The sequence below is a fragment of the Dipodomys spectabilis genome, unplaced genomic scaffold, assembly GCF_019054845.1.
Source record: "Dipodomys spectabilis isolate Male_0828 unplaced genomic scaffold, ASM1905484v1 ptg000289l, whole genome shotgun sequence".
NCBI classification, from domain to species: Eukaryota; Metazoa; Chordata; class Mammalia; order Rodentia; family Heteromyidae; genus Dipodomys; species Dipodomys spectabilis.
Window position 1 is genome coordinate 7,066,365 of NW_024870966.1, and position 13,181 is coordinate 7,079,545.

The following is a 13,181-nucleotide window of genomic DNA, read 5'->3' on the forward strand; positions in this document are numbered from 1 at the left end:
CTAACCTCTATCAAAAAAGTGAGAGCATCTGGCCCGAAGTTCAAGTACCAATACCATACGTGTGTGTGTGATATGTGTGTGTGTGTATGGAATATTTTCCATAAATATATAGAGATATATAATATAATCCAGAAAATTGGTTAGTTGACTAGTTCTTCAAGCATTATCCTGTCAAACAGTCTTAGCCAAAGGAGTAGGAGAATTTCTCCTGCTTATTTATTCCTGTCCTTTGGGAGCAGAGCTTTGGTTGGCTTTGATTGTAGTCATTTGGAGGGCCATAGCAATCACTGCTTTATTCACAGAGGCACCATGAAAGCTCTTCAGAAGATGCTCCCTCTGTGTCAACTCCTGTTCCGGTCCTTGTCCACAGAGTTAGGCACTGACTCTCCCGGTCCCAGCTTCTGCTCTGTCCACAACTGGAAACCAGCGGCTCCTTGTGTGCTCAGTCTCTATGTTACACTTGTCTCCTTCTGTAATCCTTCTACTGGATGGAGTTTTTATGACCAGACATGTCCAAAGTATTGTCTGCAGATAGGAAACAATGGGCTATTCCCGAGTCTCCAGTTTAAACCCATGTGACCCGTGCTGTTATATTTTGTGTACTTAATCTGATTTTAGAGTCCTTTTTTTTTAAGTTTCTGAATTTAATCATTTCTTTACTCCTAGGTCAACACAAGATAAAGTTCATTCCAGAAATGGTGGGCCCTATCTTAGAAATGACATTAATTCCTGAGACAGAACTACGCAAGGCCACCATCCCCATCTTCTTTGATATGATGCAGTGTGAATTCCACTCTACCCGAAGCTTCCAGATGGTAAGGGCACCCGGGCTACATGGGGTGGTGGGGAGGGGGGAGCCATACTCCTAGACACCTCGAAAGAGCATCATAGATGATTCTAGAACTGAAGCTGTATTAGCCATGGAAACAGAAGCCTGAGATTGCCCTTATTGTTCTCAATGTGAACCTATGGCTTGCTTATTTTTCTTGCCTGCAGGTTCACATTGAACCTTGGGTAACGCCTCTCTCCTGCTGTGCTGTGGGGTGTTTAATCAGATGTTGTAATGGCTGTCTTGGGCACTTACTTTTAAAATCTGAAGTCTTTGCTTTTACTCTTGTGGGTGTGGTGGGGGTCTTTTGTCCACATGATGGAACGGAGGAGAAATCCTCAAAGGAAGTGTGTGTCAGTGCTCAGCTCCCCAAATCCTCAAAGGAAGTGTGTGTCAGTGCTCAGCTCCCCAAATCCTCAAAGGAAGTGTGTGTCAGTGCTCAGCTCCCACGGCGGCAGCAGGCCACACCAGAGGCAGCCACTTGGCTTGAGAAGTAGCAAAATGTCCTTTCCTCAGTCCCGTGGAAATGAAACTCCTGTCGGTATATTCTTGAGTGGGTACATGCACACCCACACTATGCACACATCTGCACATCCTGTGTGTGCACACGTGCACGTACAACGACTTTATCCTTAATCAGCTCAAGGTTTGACCATGGTGCTCTGCAGGAGGCATTCCCTGGTTGTGGAGCACCTCTACACTAAAAGTAACCTTTAAAGTTGGGTACCAGTGGCTCACATCTGTAATCCCAGCTACTCAAATACTGAGATAGGAGAATCTCTTTTCAAAGCCAACGTCGTCAGAAAAGTCTGTGAGACTCTTAATCTCTGATGAACCAGCGAAAAGCCAAAAATGTAGGTGTGCCTCAAGGGATAGAATGCTAGTCTTGATCAAAAATCCAATGAAGACCGTGAGGCCCTGAGTTCAAGCCCTAGTACTCACCCACACACACACACACACACACACACACACACACACACACAGAAGGAGAGGGCCTTTAAAAAATAGCAATTCAATTAAGTCAATATATGAGTACTTGATTTTTGATGAATTTTGAGAAAAAATTACTTTAATGAAGAGAAACTAAAAGTGCAACAATTCAAGTAGTATAGGTGTAGTGAGATCTAATCTTTAAAAGCCAGATTTCCTTGCCCACCTTTGTCCTTGCTGGTAATTTAAGGAAGCCTTGAATGGCTGATAACATTTTCCATTTCACCATTACTGCAAGAAAGCAGAATTCTTGAAGCATTGTTTTGTTCTGTGCTGGAACAGAAAAATGAACATGCAAACAAAGGCTCTCTACCCGGTGAGCAGGACTTGGGTTTCACCCTGCAGGGGTGCACTCCTACACCTCCAGTTCAGGAGCAGAACAGGGGTGTAAAAAGGATATAGCCAAAAAGGGAGTTGTGAGAATGACATAAGATCCAGCCTACGGCCCTGAACACAATGCCTGCCACCACCAACAATGTGTGTCCATCACGAGCCTCGGTAGCCGGGGCAGCACCCAGCACGGGCACAGCCTGCACATCAAATCCTCAGGGTCCCGCAGTGTATGTGTGCTTCAGGCTCAGGGCTGCTTACAGGCTGGGTCTGCTCACTTCTCTAGGTGAGCTTCTGAAAGGAAGGGGGTCTGCGTACTGAAGAAGCCATTCCCACAGAGTTCCCACTCACCCACACTGGGCTCCAGAACCCCCTGCAGAAGACCCTGGCATCTGGCTGTAGGATATCAGCATTCATTTTTGTGCTTGGATCTTCCAAGTGGGTTTATAAGGTCACTGGTTACTATTCCCTTCATAGTATCCCAATGGAGACCAGTAGAAAGGGCTCCATGTTATTTTTCCCAATGTCCTCTTATCTGGGTAGAAGTAATTGTGTTAGTACCTCATCTTTTCTCCCTTCCTTTTCCCTCCCTCCCTCCTTCCCTTCCTTCCTTCCTTCCTTTCTTCCTTCCTTCCTTCCTTCCTTCCTTCCTTCGTTCTTTTTCTTTCTTTGCCTAGAAAAGGAAGGTCTCCAAACATCTATTTTTTTATATACAAAACCAAAGAGAAGACATTTTTGGAAGAGCTAGTTTTGTTTCTCTGGTTCACTGTCAGTCTCTGTACATAGGTAGCATTATAAATTTTACTTTTGTAAATTTTACTTTCTGTGATGTCTCTCTGTTTGACAGCATAGGACATTCTCTTTGATTGCATGGTAGCCATTGTGATCCCTCTGTCCCCTTGTTCAGGTTGCTTGCAGGTCTTCAACGCCGAGTACGATTGTACTACCGGTACATCCTTGCATTCCGCGTGAATTTGTCTCAAACGTTTTTCCTAGTGTACATTCTCAAAAAGGCAGTTGCTGACTCAAAATGTTTTTGTAACTTCTGACACTATTGCCAAGTTGTTTGATATGATTGCTAGCAGGTTTGTCCCATCTCCACTGCTGCAGCCTCTAAATCATGGTGCCGGCACTGCTAGCTCACGCCAACTACAAATTATCATTTAAAGTACTCTTTCCTAGGCAGGAAATTTATCCAACTTTTTGAATTTTATATAAATCAAGCACAAAGAAAGACTTTGTGAAAACTGCTATTATTGTAAAAAAATTCAGGCAGAGGATGAGGGACATATTGATATAGACAAATGCCACATGCCCCCAAAACTCAACTCTGAAGCCTTTTGAGCCATGTATACCATTTGTCATTGGAAAATGGTCTTTGAGTCAAAATAAAGGTCAAGGGGAGATGGAATAAAGATGAATGACAACTTGGCTTCCAATTTTCCCCTCCTTCCTCACATTCTTTTGTCTCCCCGCTGTCTCCCTGTAGCTTAAAAACACCATACAATAATCCAAGGTGGTGTTTTGATCTCAGTTCACCCAAGTTTGATGGCAAATGCTGTCCCATTGTTGGAAGCCACAGCTGGTTTGCTTCATTTCTCAACACCCCCCACTCCCAGCTTCAACGACTGTCTGGTATCATTCCCAGAAGCTAGACACTGAGTAATACCATGAAGTACTTTTTCCCCTTGAATCCCATCTCAGAAGCTGCCGCTAATTCTACTGGTCTGAAATGATACTTAAACACGAACGAGAACACACAGGTCCTTAGAAGGAGCGCCTGCTCTAGCTGCGTTGGCCAGCATGCCCTTCCCTGTTCATTTCACTTTGTTGTTTGTTTGTTTTAGGGAAGGCCAAAAACTCGGAAACTTGCAAAGTACTGCTGTTAGCTTTCCCTCACCATGATACATATCTGAGATGGTCAGCTTATAAAGAGAAAAAGTTGTTGTGATTCACAGTTGCTCACTCCTCCATGGCCAGGAAAAGAAATGAGAGAGAGGAAGGGCCTGGTATCCACGCTCCTCTCCAGTGATCTGAAAACCTCCCACCACTGCCAGGCCTGCCGTCTCCCAAAGGTGCCAGCCTGGAGGTCAAGCCCATAACAAAGGAACATGGGGTCCCAAATATCTTACCTGGTAGAGTTACCCTTTCTTTCCCTTCCTTCCTTCCTTTCTCCCTCCCTTCCTTCCTTCTTTCCTCCCTCCCTCCCTCCCTTTCTGTCTCTCCCTCTCCCTCTCCCTGTCTCTGTCTCTCTCTGTCTCTCACTGTCTCTGTCTCTCTCTGTCTCTGTCTCTCTCTCTGTGGTGGTACTAGACTTGAACTCAGAGCCTCATACTCTTACTCAGCTTTTTTTACTCAAAGCTGGTGCTCTACCACTTAAGCTGCAACCGTACTTCTGGTTAACTGGAGATAAGTCTCTCTGATTTTTCTGCCCAGACCATCTTGGAGTCACAATCTCAGAACTCAGACTTCTGAGTAGCTGGGATTGCGGGTGTGAGCCACTGGCACCCAGCGCCAGTTTTCCTTACTGTTGGGTATGTACATGATGTCCCAGGAGGACACCAGGGCGGCGTGGTCCTCTCAGATGTCCTCCCTTCACACTTGTTTGTGCTCATCTCCAGAGCTTGAACTCTGGGCCTGGGCGCTGTCCCTGAGCTCTTCAGCTCAAGGCCTGTGCTCTGCCACTTGAGCCACAGCGCCACTTCCTGTTTTCTGGTGGTTTATTGGAGATAAGAGTCTCATGGACTTTCCTGCCTGGGCTGGCTTTGAACCACAATCCTCAGATCTCAGCCTCCTGATAGCTAGGATTACAGGTGTGAGCCACCGGCGCCTGGCGTCGTCTCCATCTTTATGGCCTCGTTACCATTTGGTCTGCTTGGTGCAGGCTGCACCAGCCTTTCCTGGCTGTTTTGACTGCCCGGCGGTGGTTGGGAGGACTCGCGGCTCCTTCCTGAGTCTCATCCCCAGCACCCCTGAGCTTCCCTCTGTCATCTTGCGCTTTTCCAGGCCTTGTCTTGACTACGACCTCTGTCTCTCGACACGCTCTATCTTCTCTTGTTCCTGTCTGCTCTCTGTAGCCTGCCCTCTGTCTGCTGGTTCTTCTAAAGCACAAGGCCAGGCCCTGGTTCCTTGTTGGCGCTCCGTCGATGCGCCCTGCCCCAGTGCCTGGCTGCCCTGACCTGCATCTCCACCAGGAGCTGCTGGGACGGGGCTGGCAGACCGCGCTCTAACTAATCCCACACTGGTCTAATTATCTAACCCGACCAGTCACGTCAACAGGCCTTAAGTTACTTCCACGTTTTCAGTGGAAGTGCAGGCTAATAGATGGAGGGGAACTTTTTTCTCAACTTCAGTGTTTGAATCTCAAGATAGGTTTATTCTCCTACAGGTTGCTCAGTCTTCATACCGTTCTTCGTAGAACTGATCATAGTAGAACGGTTAATGGTGAAAGGGTCGGTAGACTGTTGCTAGTGAAGTAAAGATCAGCTCCGGTGTGTTACACCTTTACCTGTGGAGTGGGGAAGTTACCTCTGGAGGAGGTTACCTCTGGAGGAGGTTACCTCAGGGAGGACTCCTGATGCTCTGCTTCAGCTCAAACAGCCGCCAGGCATCACTGCTCACGCCTGTGATCCCAGCTGCTCCTGGTCTCCTCCTCAAACCACTTCTGTGGTTGTGCTCCTCGTTCCCTATCCCACTCTCACACCAGTCCCAGAGAGGCCCGGAGGAGTGGGGAGGGCCTTCTCGATCCCCCTGGACAAGCCTGTCTAGATGCCCGGATGAGCCCTCACCTGGCCACCAACCAACTTTCCCCATCTCACTGAAACTCTGCTTTACAGATAGGTAATGCCCAGAGTCTCGGCCTTAGAGTGGATTTTTACGTTATAAGGGGAAAAAAGCATGCTTTAAATTCTCCTGGCATCTTTTTAAAGAATTCCATTTGTTATGCCTTTGGAGAATGCAGAACTAACATCTGAGAATTGTAGCAAATGACCACATGGGCCATAGACCATTAATAAAATGGAATGGAAAAGGCTCCACGGCAAAATAATATTTTCAATCATGGAGCTATTTTATGTCATCTTTGTGAGGCTCAGTAAATTGCTCCACAACTTCCAGAAATTTCCATTTAGTTGTAACAATATTAGAACATGAGTAATCTTTGTGTCGTCAGTGTTTTTGAGTTCCTGTTTGAGTAATCCCTCTCTGCTGCCCATGCCAGTAACCTTAAGCAAATAATTGAATAACCCAAGTGGATGCCGGCAGCTTCTGCCATGTGGTAGAAAAGCAAATATGTTTTGTACTATAATGCGAAGGTGAAGAAGTTTGGTGGCAATTTTATCCTGTTTATTCTCCAATTCATTGGGACTTTTATTCATTGGTTTGTTTGTCTGTACTTTCCATTGCAAAATACTGCTTTGGACGCTTCTGAAGGAAACTGTGGCACGAGAATTAGTCTTCCTTCAGACCCAGAGGTCATCCCAGAGCTCTTGGAAGCCACTGCCTTTGACTTCAGGAGTCCAGGTCTCTAGTGAAGAGCTGCCCCAGCTCCCATAAGCCCCCTTAGCTCAGTCAGTGAAGCAGGGCTCCCAACGAGACGGTGTTGCCAGAGTCCACTGAGCCCCTGTGATTGTGTTAGCCACCGTCACTTCCCACCAGCCACCCAGGAGGCTGAGACCTGAAGATCACAGTTCCAAGCCAGCCCCAGCAGACTAGTCCATGAGAATCTTATCTCCAGTGTACCATCAAAAGGCAGAAGTAGAACTGTGGCTCAAGTGGTAGAGTGCCAACCTTGAACAAAAAAGCTAAGAAACCGTGAGCAGGCCCCGAGTCCACACACACGACGTTGCTCCTCAGTCTGTATTGTGCTATTGCACAGGGTGCTATTGCACCTGCCCGGGGTGTGGCCCTGATAGCATATGAAGACAGCAGACAGCGCCCCACCAGGCTCTTCTGAGAGCGTGGCTTTGAGGTCTCTGAAGGTTCCTAAGTATTTCATAGAAACTACCAGGTCAGGGAGCTCCCTGCTGGGTAGACAGAGGATGTGGAAATTTGAGAATGTGAGATCAGATGGAACATTAATTAAGCATGTAATTACATTACAAAGTGTTTTAGAAAAGAGAAGTCCAATATACATTAAAAAAAAAAGTCCATGTGTCTGAGGATTATAGGCTAAGTGATAGATTCAGAGATCAGTGACCCAGGGCGGTAGCATGGAGCCGAAGCCCCTGGGGTTTTGAAATGCCAGCTTGTCTCTGTGGAACTTTGGAATTCTTCTTAGCCTCCTTTCTCACCCAGGTGCAGTCTGATCCTCCCTCCCTCCCTCCTTCCCTCCCTTCCTCCCTCCCTCTGTCCCTCCTTCTCTCCCTCCCTCCCTCCTGTGAAGGCCACCAGGAAGGGCGTGGCATACCTGTAATTCCAGCAAGGCAAGAAAACAGAGGCAGGTGCATCATAGTTTGAAGCTGACCCCAGGAAAAGTACACGATCTTATCCAAAAAGTAAAGCAAAAAACAAAAGGGGGTTGAAGGTGTGGCTTAGGTGATAGAAAGCATGCCCAGCAATCACAGGCCCTGAGTTCAAATCCCCAGTACCTTCTGGATCCCTGGAAAATGTATTTATGCATACATAAATATATTATTGAGATTACAGTAAATCTAAAAATAAAAAGTCATTTCACACAAAATGTAATTTGCTTTGAGACCCTCGTCATAATGTCTGGTCATATTCAATCACTTGTGCTTAACTTTGTCAAAGCGTAGAGGAAGCCACAGTTCCTTGCTAAGTAAATTGAATTAGCAACATCAGTGCCACTATGAGCACAGACCACGTTCTATTTTAAAGCGTCTTCTGAAAGCCTTCTATTGATGTTCTCCCGTGTTCCTTGTTCTCTGGGGGCTGCTGGTATCAGAGCCGTGGAGATACTGTGTGTGTTCACTTGATATTTTAAGTTGGATACCCTGTGGATATTTTCTGTAGCAGTGTTGGTGTTTCAGAAAGCGAAGTCATAATGATCGTGCTTATTGCGAGAGTGAGCCTCGCCACCTTTTGAGCAGTACAATAAACCTGTGCTCATTTTATCCTAGCCACACACAGCCCTGCTACAAATCACCAGACAGTGAATACTGTCTGTCTCGTCAACATGAGTCGTAGAACCAGCTCTGCTCCATCAGCAAATGTACTACCTTCAGTTCATGTGGACAGGGTCATTTAATTCTGATTATGATCATAGTTTACAGCGCACTAGCAAATTGAGTCTAGAATGTTCTGTTTCAAAAAAAAAAATAATGAAGACCCTGAAATTAGAGGCTGGCTGCAGATCTCTGATATGGAATCCTTGCTGGTAAACAGAACCGAGTTGCCAGGTGTTAGCACAAATTGTTCAGTTTAGACTAGAGGTTAGTAAAATTAGAATCAGCTGTGTTCTGAGGTACTTATCATTCAGTCACTCTTTTTAGAAAGCATTAAATTCATCAGTCAAAGATTTGATAAGCAGCGTATTTAAGGAGCTGAGCTTCCTACGGCCTGCCGGGCTTATGTGGGAGCATGCCATTTTCAGAAGTTCAAACACCTCCTGATTGACGCGTGATGAAGAATTTTAAATGTCTGTGTATGTATGCATTGGATAGGATGAGGCGTGTTTTCTTGCTGTGCTCACCACGCTTTCCCAGTTGTAAGTGCTCATTAAACATGCGACATTAAATCACTTGTTTTCATTTAATTCAGTCCTATTTTATAGCTCAACCATTTGCTCCAAAGCCTATCAGTATTTGCTATTTCTTTGGTATTTCCATCATGGTACAGGCAAGGACTACTTTTAAATACCATCGCTGGGGCTAGCTGCCTTGTGTCGCACTCCAGAATCAATACGCTCTTGAAGAAGTCCTCTCTGTACAGAACCAAAGTTGTCATTTCACAGTAAAAGGCATTACCATAAGATTCCAGGTGAAAATAAAAAGCCAGGTCATTCTTTTTCTTTTAATGGGACCATCTTTCTCCGATCCTAAAGCTCCAACCTGCCTGAGATCTCTTTTATACAAACATGTATTTGGGGTCCACTGTGGTGGTTCATGCCCGCAGTCCCTGCTAGGAGACAGAAGTAGAGGGATCGTCATCACAGCTTGGTAGGAGGGAGAAGGAGGAAGATCTGTAACCTGAGGCTGGCCCCACTCAGCCAGGCCACCTGGTGTGTGTCTGGGGAGGATTGCATGAGACCAGGAGGAAGAGTGGGAAGATTACCAAGGGCAAAGTTGCTTTGAAGTTGCCAAGGCCTTGGTGTGGAGCAAGCATTGGTGCTTTTCTCCCAGGCCTGTTTTGAGCTGGTGTTCGATTGGTGCCAGCATGGAAGCCCCTCCCGGTCTTTTCCTCTGCTTCTCAGAGGACACCATCAGCTTCAGCAGTACCCCGAGCTCCCGGTGCAGTGGTTGGAGCCTGTGGGGAGACTGTGCTTGTAGCTGAGGAGGCTTAGAGAGCAGCCTGTGTCGTGGGCCCTCATTGTCTGAGCTCCGTTCCTCTCCACACGTACCTGTGTGAAGCAACACCTGTGCCCTCTCGGGTACTGGTGTGCGCCCTGGGGGTGTAACAACGGCCAAGGAAGAAGAAAACGCTTGCACTCTCCCAGCCGGCATTCTGATGGCACCCCAATGCTTCCGGCAAACAGCTCTGCCCTTGCTCTCCTTCTGTGAGTCCAGACTTAGGTTGTCTCCGTCTTTATGGAAGCCAGCTCCTCCTTTCTCCCAGCACTCCTGCATGGGTGACCCCAGGGCCTCTGAGACTTGGGGAACCCCAGCTCTGCCAGGGAAGGAGATGGGGAAAACACACTCATTATTGAAGTGGTTATTTCCAGCCCGGTCACTCTGGATATTTGCAGCTTCTATACATTTGTGGCTCCCCCAAATTTAGTTGTTGCTGGTGGTGGTGGTGGTGGTGGTGGTGGTGGTGGTGGTGGTGGAGGGGTGTGTGTGTGTGTGTGTGTGTGTGTGTGTGTGTGTGTGTGTGTGTGTGTGTGTGTGTGTGTGTGTGTGTATGTGTGTGTGTGTGTGTGTGTGTGTGTGTGTGTGTGTGTGTCAGTATGGGGACTTGTACTTGGAGCCTGGGCCTTATCTCTTAGCTTTTTTGTTTAAGGCTAGTGTTCTACTACTAGAGCCACGGCTCCACTTCTGGCCTTTTGGTGGTTAATTGGAGATAAGAGTCTCACAGGCCTTGAACCACGCTCCTCAGATTTCAGCCTCCTGAGTAGCTAAGATTATAGGCATGAGGTACCAGCGCCCCGCTTCCCCTCTTGCTTTTAATTGGTATTTTACCAACTAGAGTGAGCCATTTCTCTGGGATCCATCAAGGAATGGCCGTGAAGTAGCCTCCTGGGTGTGTTAGAGTGCCAAGGACTCTTGGCTGGCAAGTGACATGCCATCTGTTCTATTTCAGGAGCCGTGTGTGTATGTGTGTGTGTGTGTGTGTGTGTGTGTGTATTATTCCTTCATTCTTGTACCCTACAGTTTCCTTGCCTTTCTTCGGCTGTTGGACTATGCATGCTCATTCCATTACCCAGGAAGGGGAGTGAAGAATGCCCCAGTGGCCGGGGACTCAGGGGATGGCATCTTGAAAGGAAATCAAGCCCAAAAGGCAGAAGGCAACTGCCTGGCAATGAACCGACCGATATATGTGCTGTTGACACTCGAGCCACAAAATGCAATATCCGCCATTCTGATATTTACGCTTTCCTCTGTTTAATTATAGTTTGAAAATGAGATCGTCACCAAGCTGGATCATGAAGTGGAAGGAGGCCGAGGAGATGAACAGTACAAAGTGCTATTTGATAAGATGTAAGTGTTGATTAGCGATGGGATTTGTGTCGGAATCGAGACAGAAGGACTGTAATTAGACTACAATGAACTTTGTAGCCCAGAAATAATTAAAATGTGTTAATAATGGAAAATATTTAAAATCGCACCTCTGTCGAGTTTCTTTTCCTGAGTATGACTAACAAGGTGTGCGTGATTATTTTTGCAGCCTCCTGGAACACTGCAGGAAACACAAGTACCTCGCCAAGACAGGGGAGACATTCGTGAAACTCGTGGTGCGGCTGATGGAGAGGCTGCTGGACTACAGAACCATCATGAACGACGAGAACAAAGAGAACCGCATGAGCTGCACCGTCAACGTGCTGGTGAGTGAAAGCTTCAGGAACCTTCCATCTTCCCAGCATGAGGCAGCCTGGGCCAAGGCACGCATGGCCCGCGTGCCGGCTGGTGACAGTTCACCTCCTCCCATGGCAGAGTATGACTTCCTGGGCTGCTTTTCTCCCTGCTGTGGGGAAGGAACCATGAGTCTTGTTTGTAGATCGACTCAGAACAAGTCTGTAAGCTCTCTAGAGGTTGTCCTGACGTGTTGTTGTTAAGAGCGATGAGCTATTTCATTGTGGAAAACCCAGGAAGTGTGATGGATTGCAGGTCTTACGATGCCATTGTGCTAGGATTATGCCATGTTCTACAGGGAGTGGGCTGGATGCTGGCTGCTAACGGACATGCGCATGTGTTCCGTGTCGTCTTCTATTTGTCTCCTGTCCCGTAGATTCACCCGACAGCATAGCATAGGTGTACCCGGGTGAGCTGGCCTCGATCTTTGGCACAGGAACACAGCTGGCCCTTGTTACAGTGTCTTCTTGCATTCTTGCCACATCCAAAGTCATGGGCCTTCATGGTACTAACGTGGTTGGCATGAAACAAGAACCAGCATTGTTCTGAGGGAAGAAAGGGAGGCCTTTTCAAACTCCTATGTCCTACGAACATAACGCTCCAGTGCTGCCTGTGATCCTGAAGAGGATCAGCGGGACCAATGGACACCTAGTAGGCAGAATGACCAATGAGTTTGTGGGCTTCCCAACGTTTATAATTAAGACTTGGAGTTGTTTTAAGCGGGGTCCCTTGTGCTCACCAGGATGTGAGCCACCGCAGAGAAACGCCGCTGTGCCCTCAATGTGGTCTCTTACCAGCAGATCACCCGTCAGGAGACTTGTAACCACACCTGCACTCACTCCTCAGCTTCCCATGCTGACGCGTCCATGCTTTCCTCCTGACTCAGCACCACCTACTGGCACCGGGGCCAGCACCGGCTCTGTGTTCTCAGAAGAACCCAGGGCTCCCCAGATGATCCCACATTATTAACTTCCTTCCCTGAGTCAGTCCACCATCTCCTGGGATGACAGAATGGATCCCAGCCTACACAGTGCATTCTCACTCTCACACGCACGCACACACACACACACACACACACACACACACACACACACAGCTACAGTTTTACAGATAGGTATCCTGTCTCTAAATATTTACCTTCAAACCAATTTCCTGATTCATTTTTCCTGATACTTTTACTGTAGAAACAAATAGAGTTTCATGGAAATGAAATATGTGTGTACATATGTACATAAACACATATATTTAATTTTATGTATATTAAGATGGATACATATATTTGTGTGTATGGGTGTATCCATCTCTAAATGGGTGTAGGTATATCAGTGTATATAAGAGCCATGTCCACTGCTAAGCAGAAATCCCCGTGTAGTCCATAAGTAGGCAAACCGAGGAGCGGACCCCGCTGCACAGGGCAGCACAGGCCTGCAGGACAGTGACTTGCGATGTTTTGTAACACAGTCGGATAACTGTGACTGACGGCCATCGAGTGAAGATTTGCAAAGAGCTCGTAGAGGGGAGTTTGCGCCTTCCCCCAAGGAAATGATAAATGTGGAGGCGGCAGACATGCCTCCTGATCTTTGCACACGTGTGTTCAAATAACACAGCATCATCGCTGTGTCCTTTCAAACAAAAACACATTTCTGGATAAGTAAGTAACTCAGAATACTCCGGTGCCACTGAGTCCACTGCCAACTTCCCTTTACCAGTGCTGTGATTTTGTGCTTTAAAGACAGAGTTTATAGAATTCCATTTAGCCATGCAGGCTCATTCATGTCCTACCCCCCCCCCCCCAATCTTAACAAAGCAAAGGCAGGTCAGGGCCCTCACTGTCCAGGTCTCTC

At 47.1% G+C, this 13,181-nt stretch overlaps 1 protein-coding gene across 1 annotated transcript in view; it reads left to right on the forward strand.

The window, feature by feature from the left end:
* The window catches only part of Dock1 (dedicator of cytokinesis 1), a 439,069-nt gene that overhangs the window by 371,902 nt on the left and 53,986 nt on the right, over positions 1-13,181 (forward strand). Inside the window, exons 33-35 of the mRNA XM_042701327.1 lie at positions 667-815; positions 10,880-10,965; positions 11,153-11,309. Of these exons, the coding sequence (XP_042557261.1) occupies positions 667-815; positions 10,880-10,965; positions 11,153-11,309 (392 nt within the window). The remainder of the gene's footprint in view (positions 1-666; positions 816-10,879; positions 10,966-11,152; positions 11,310-13,181) is intronic.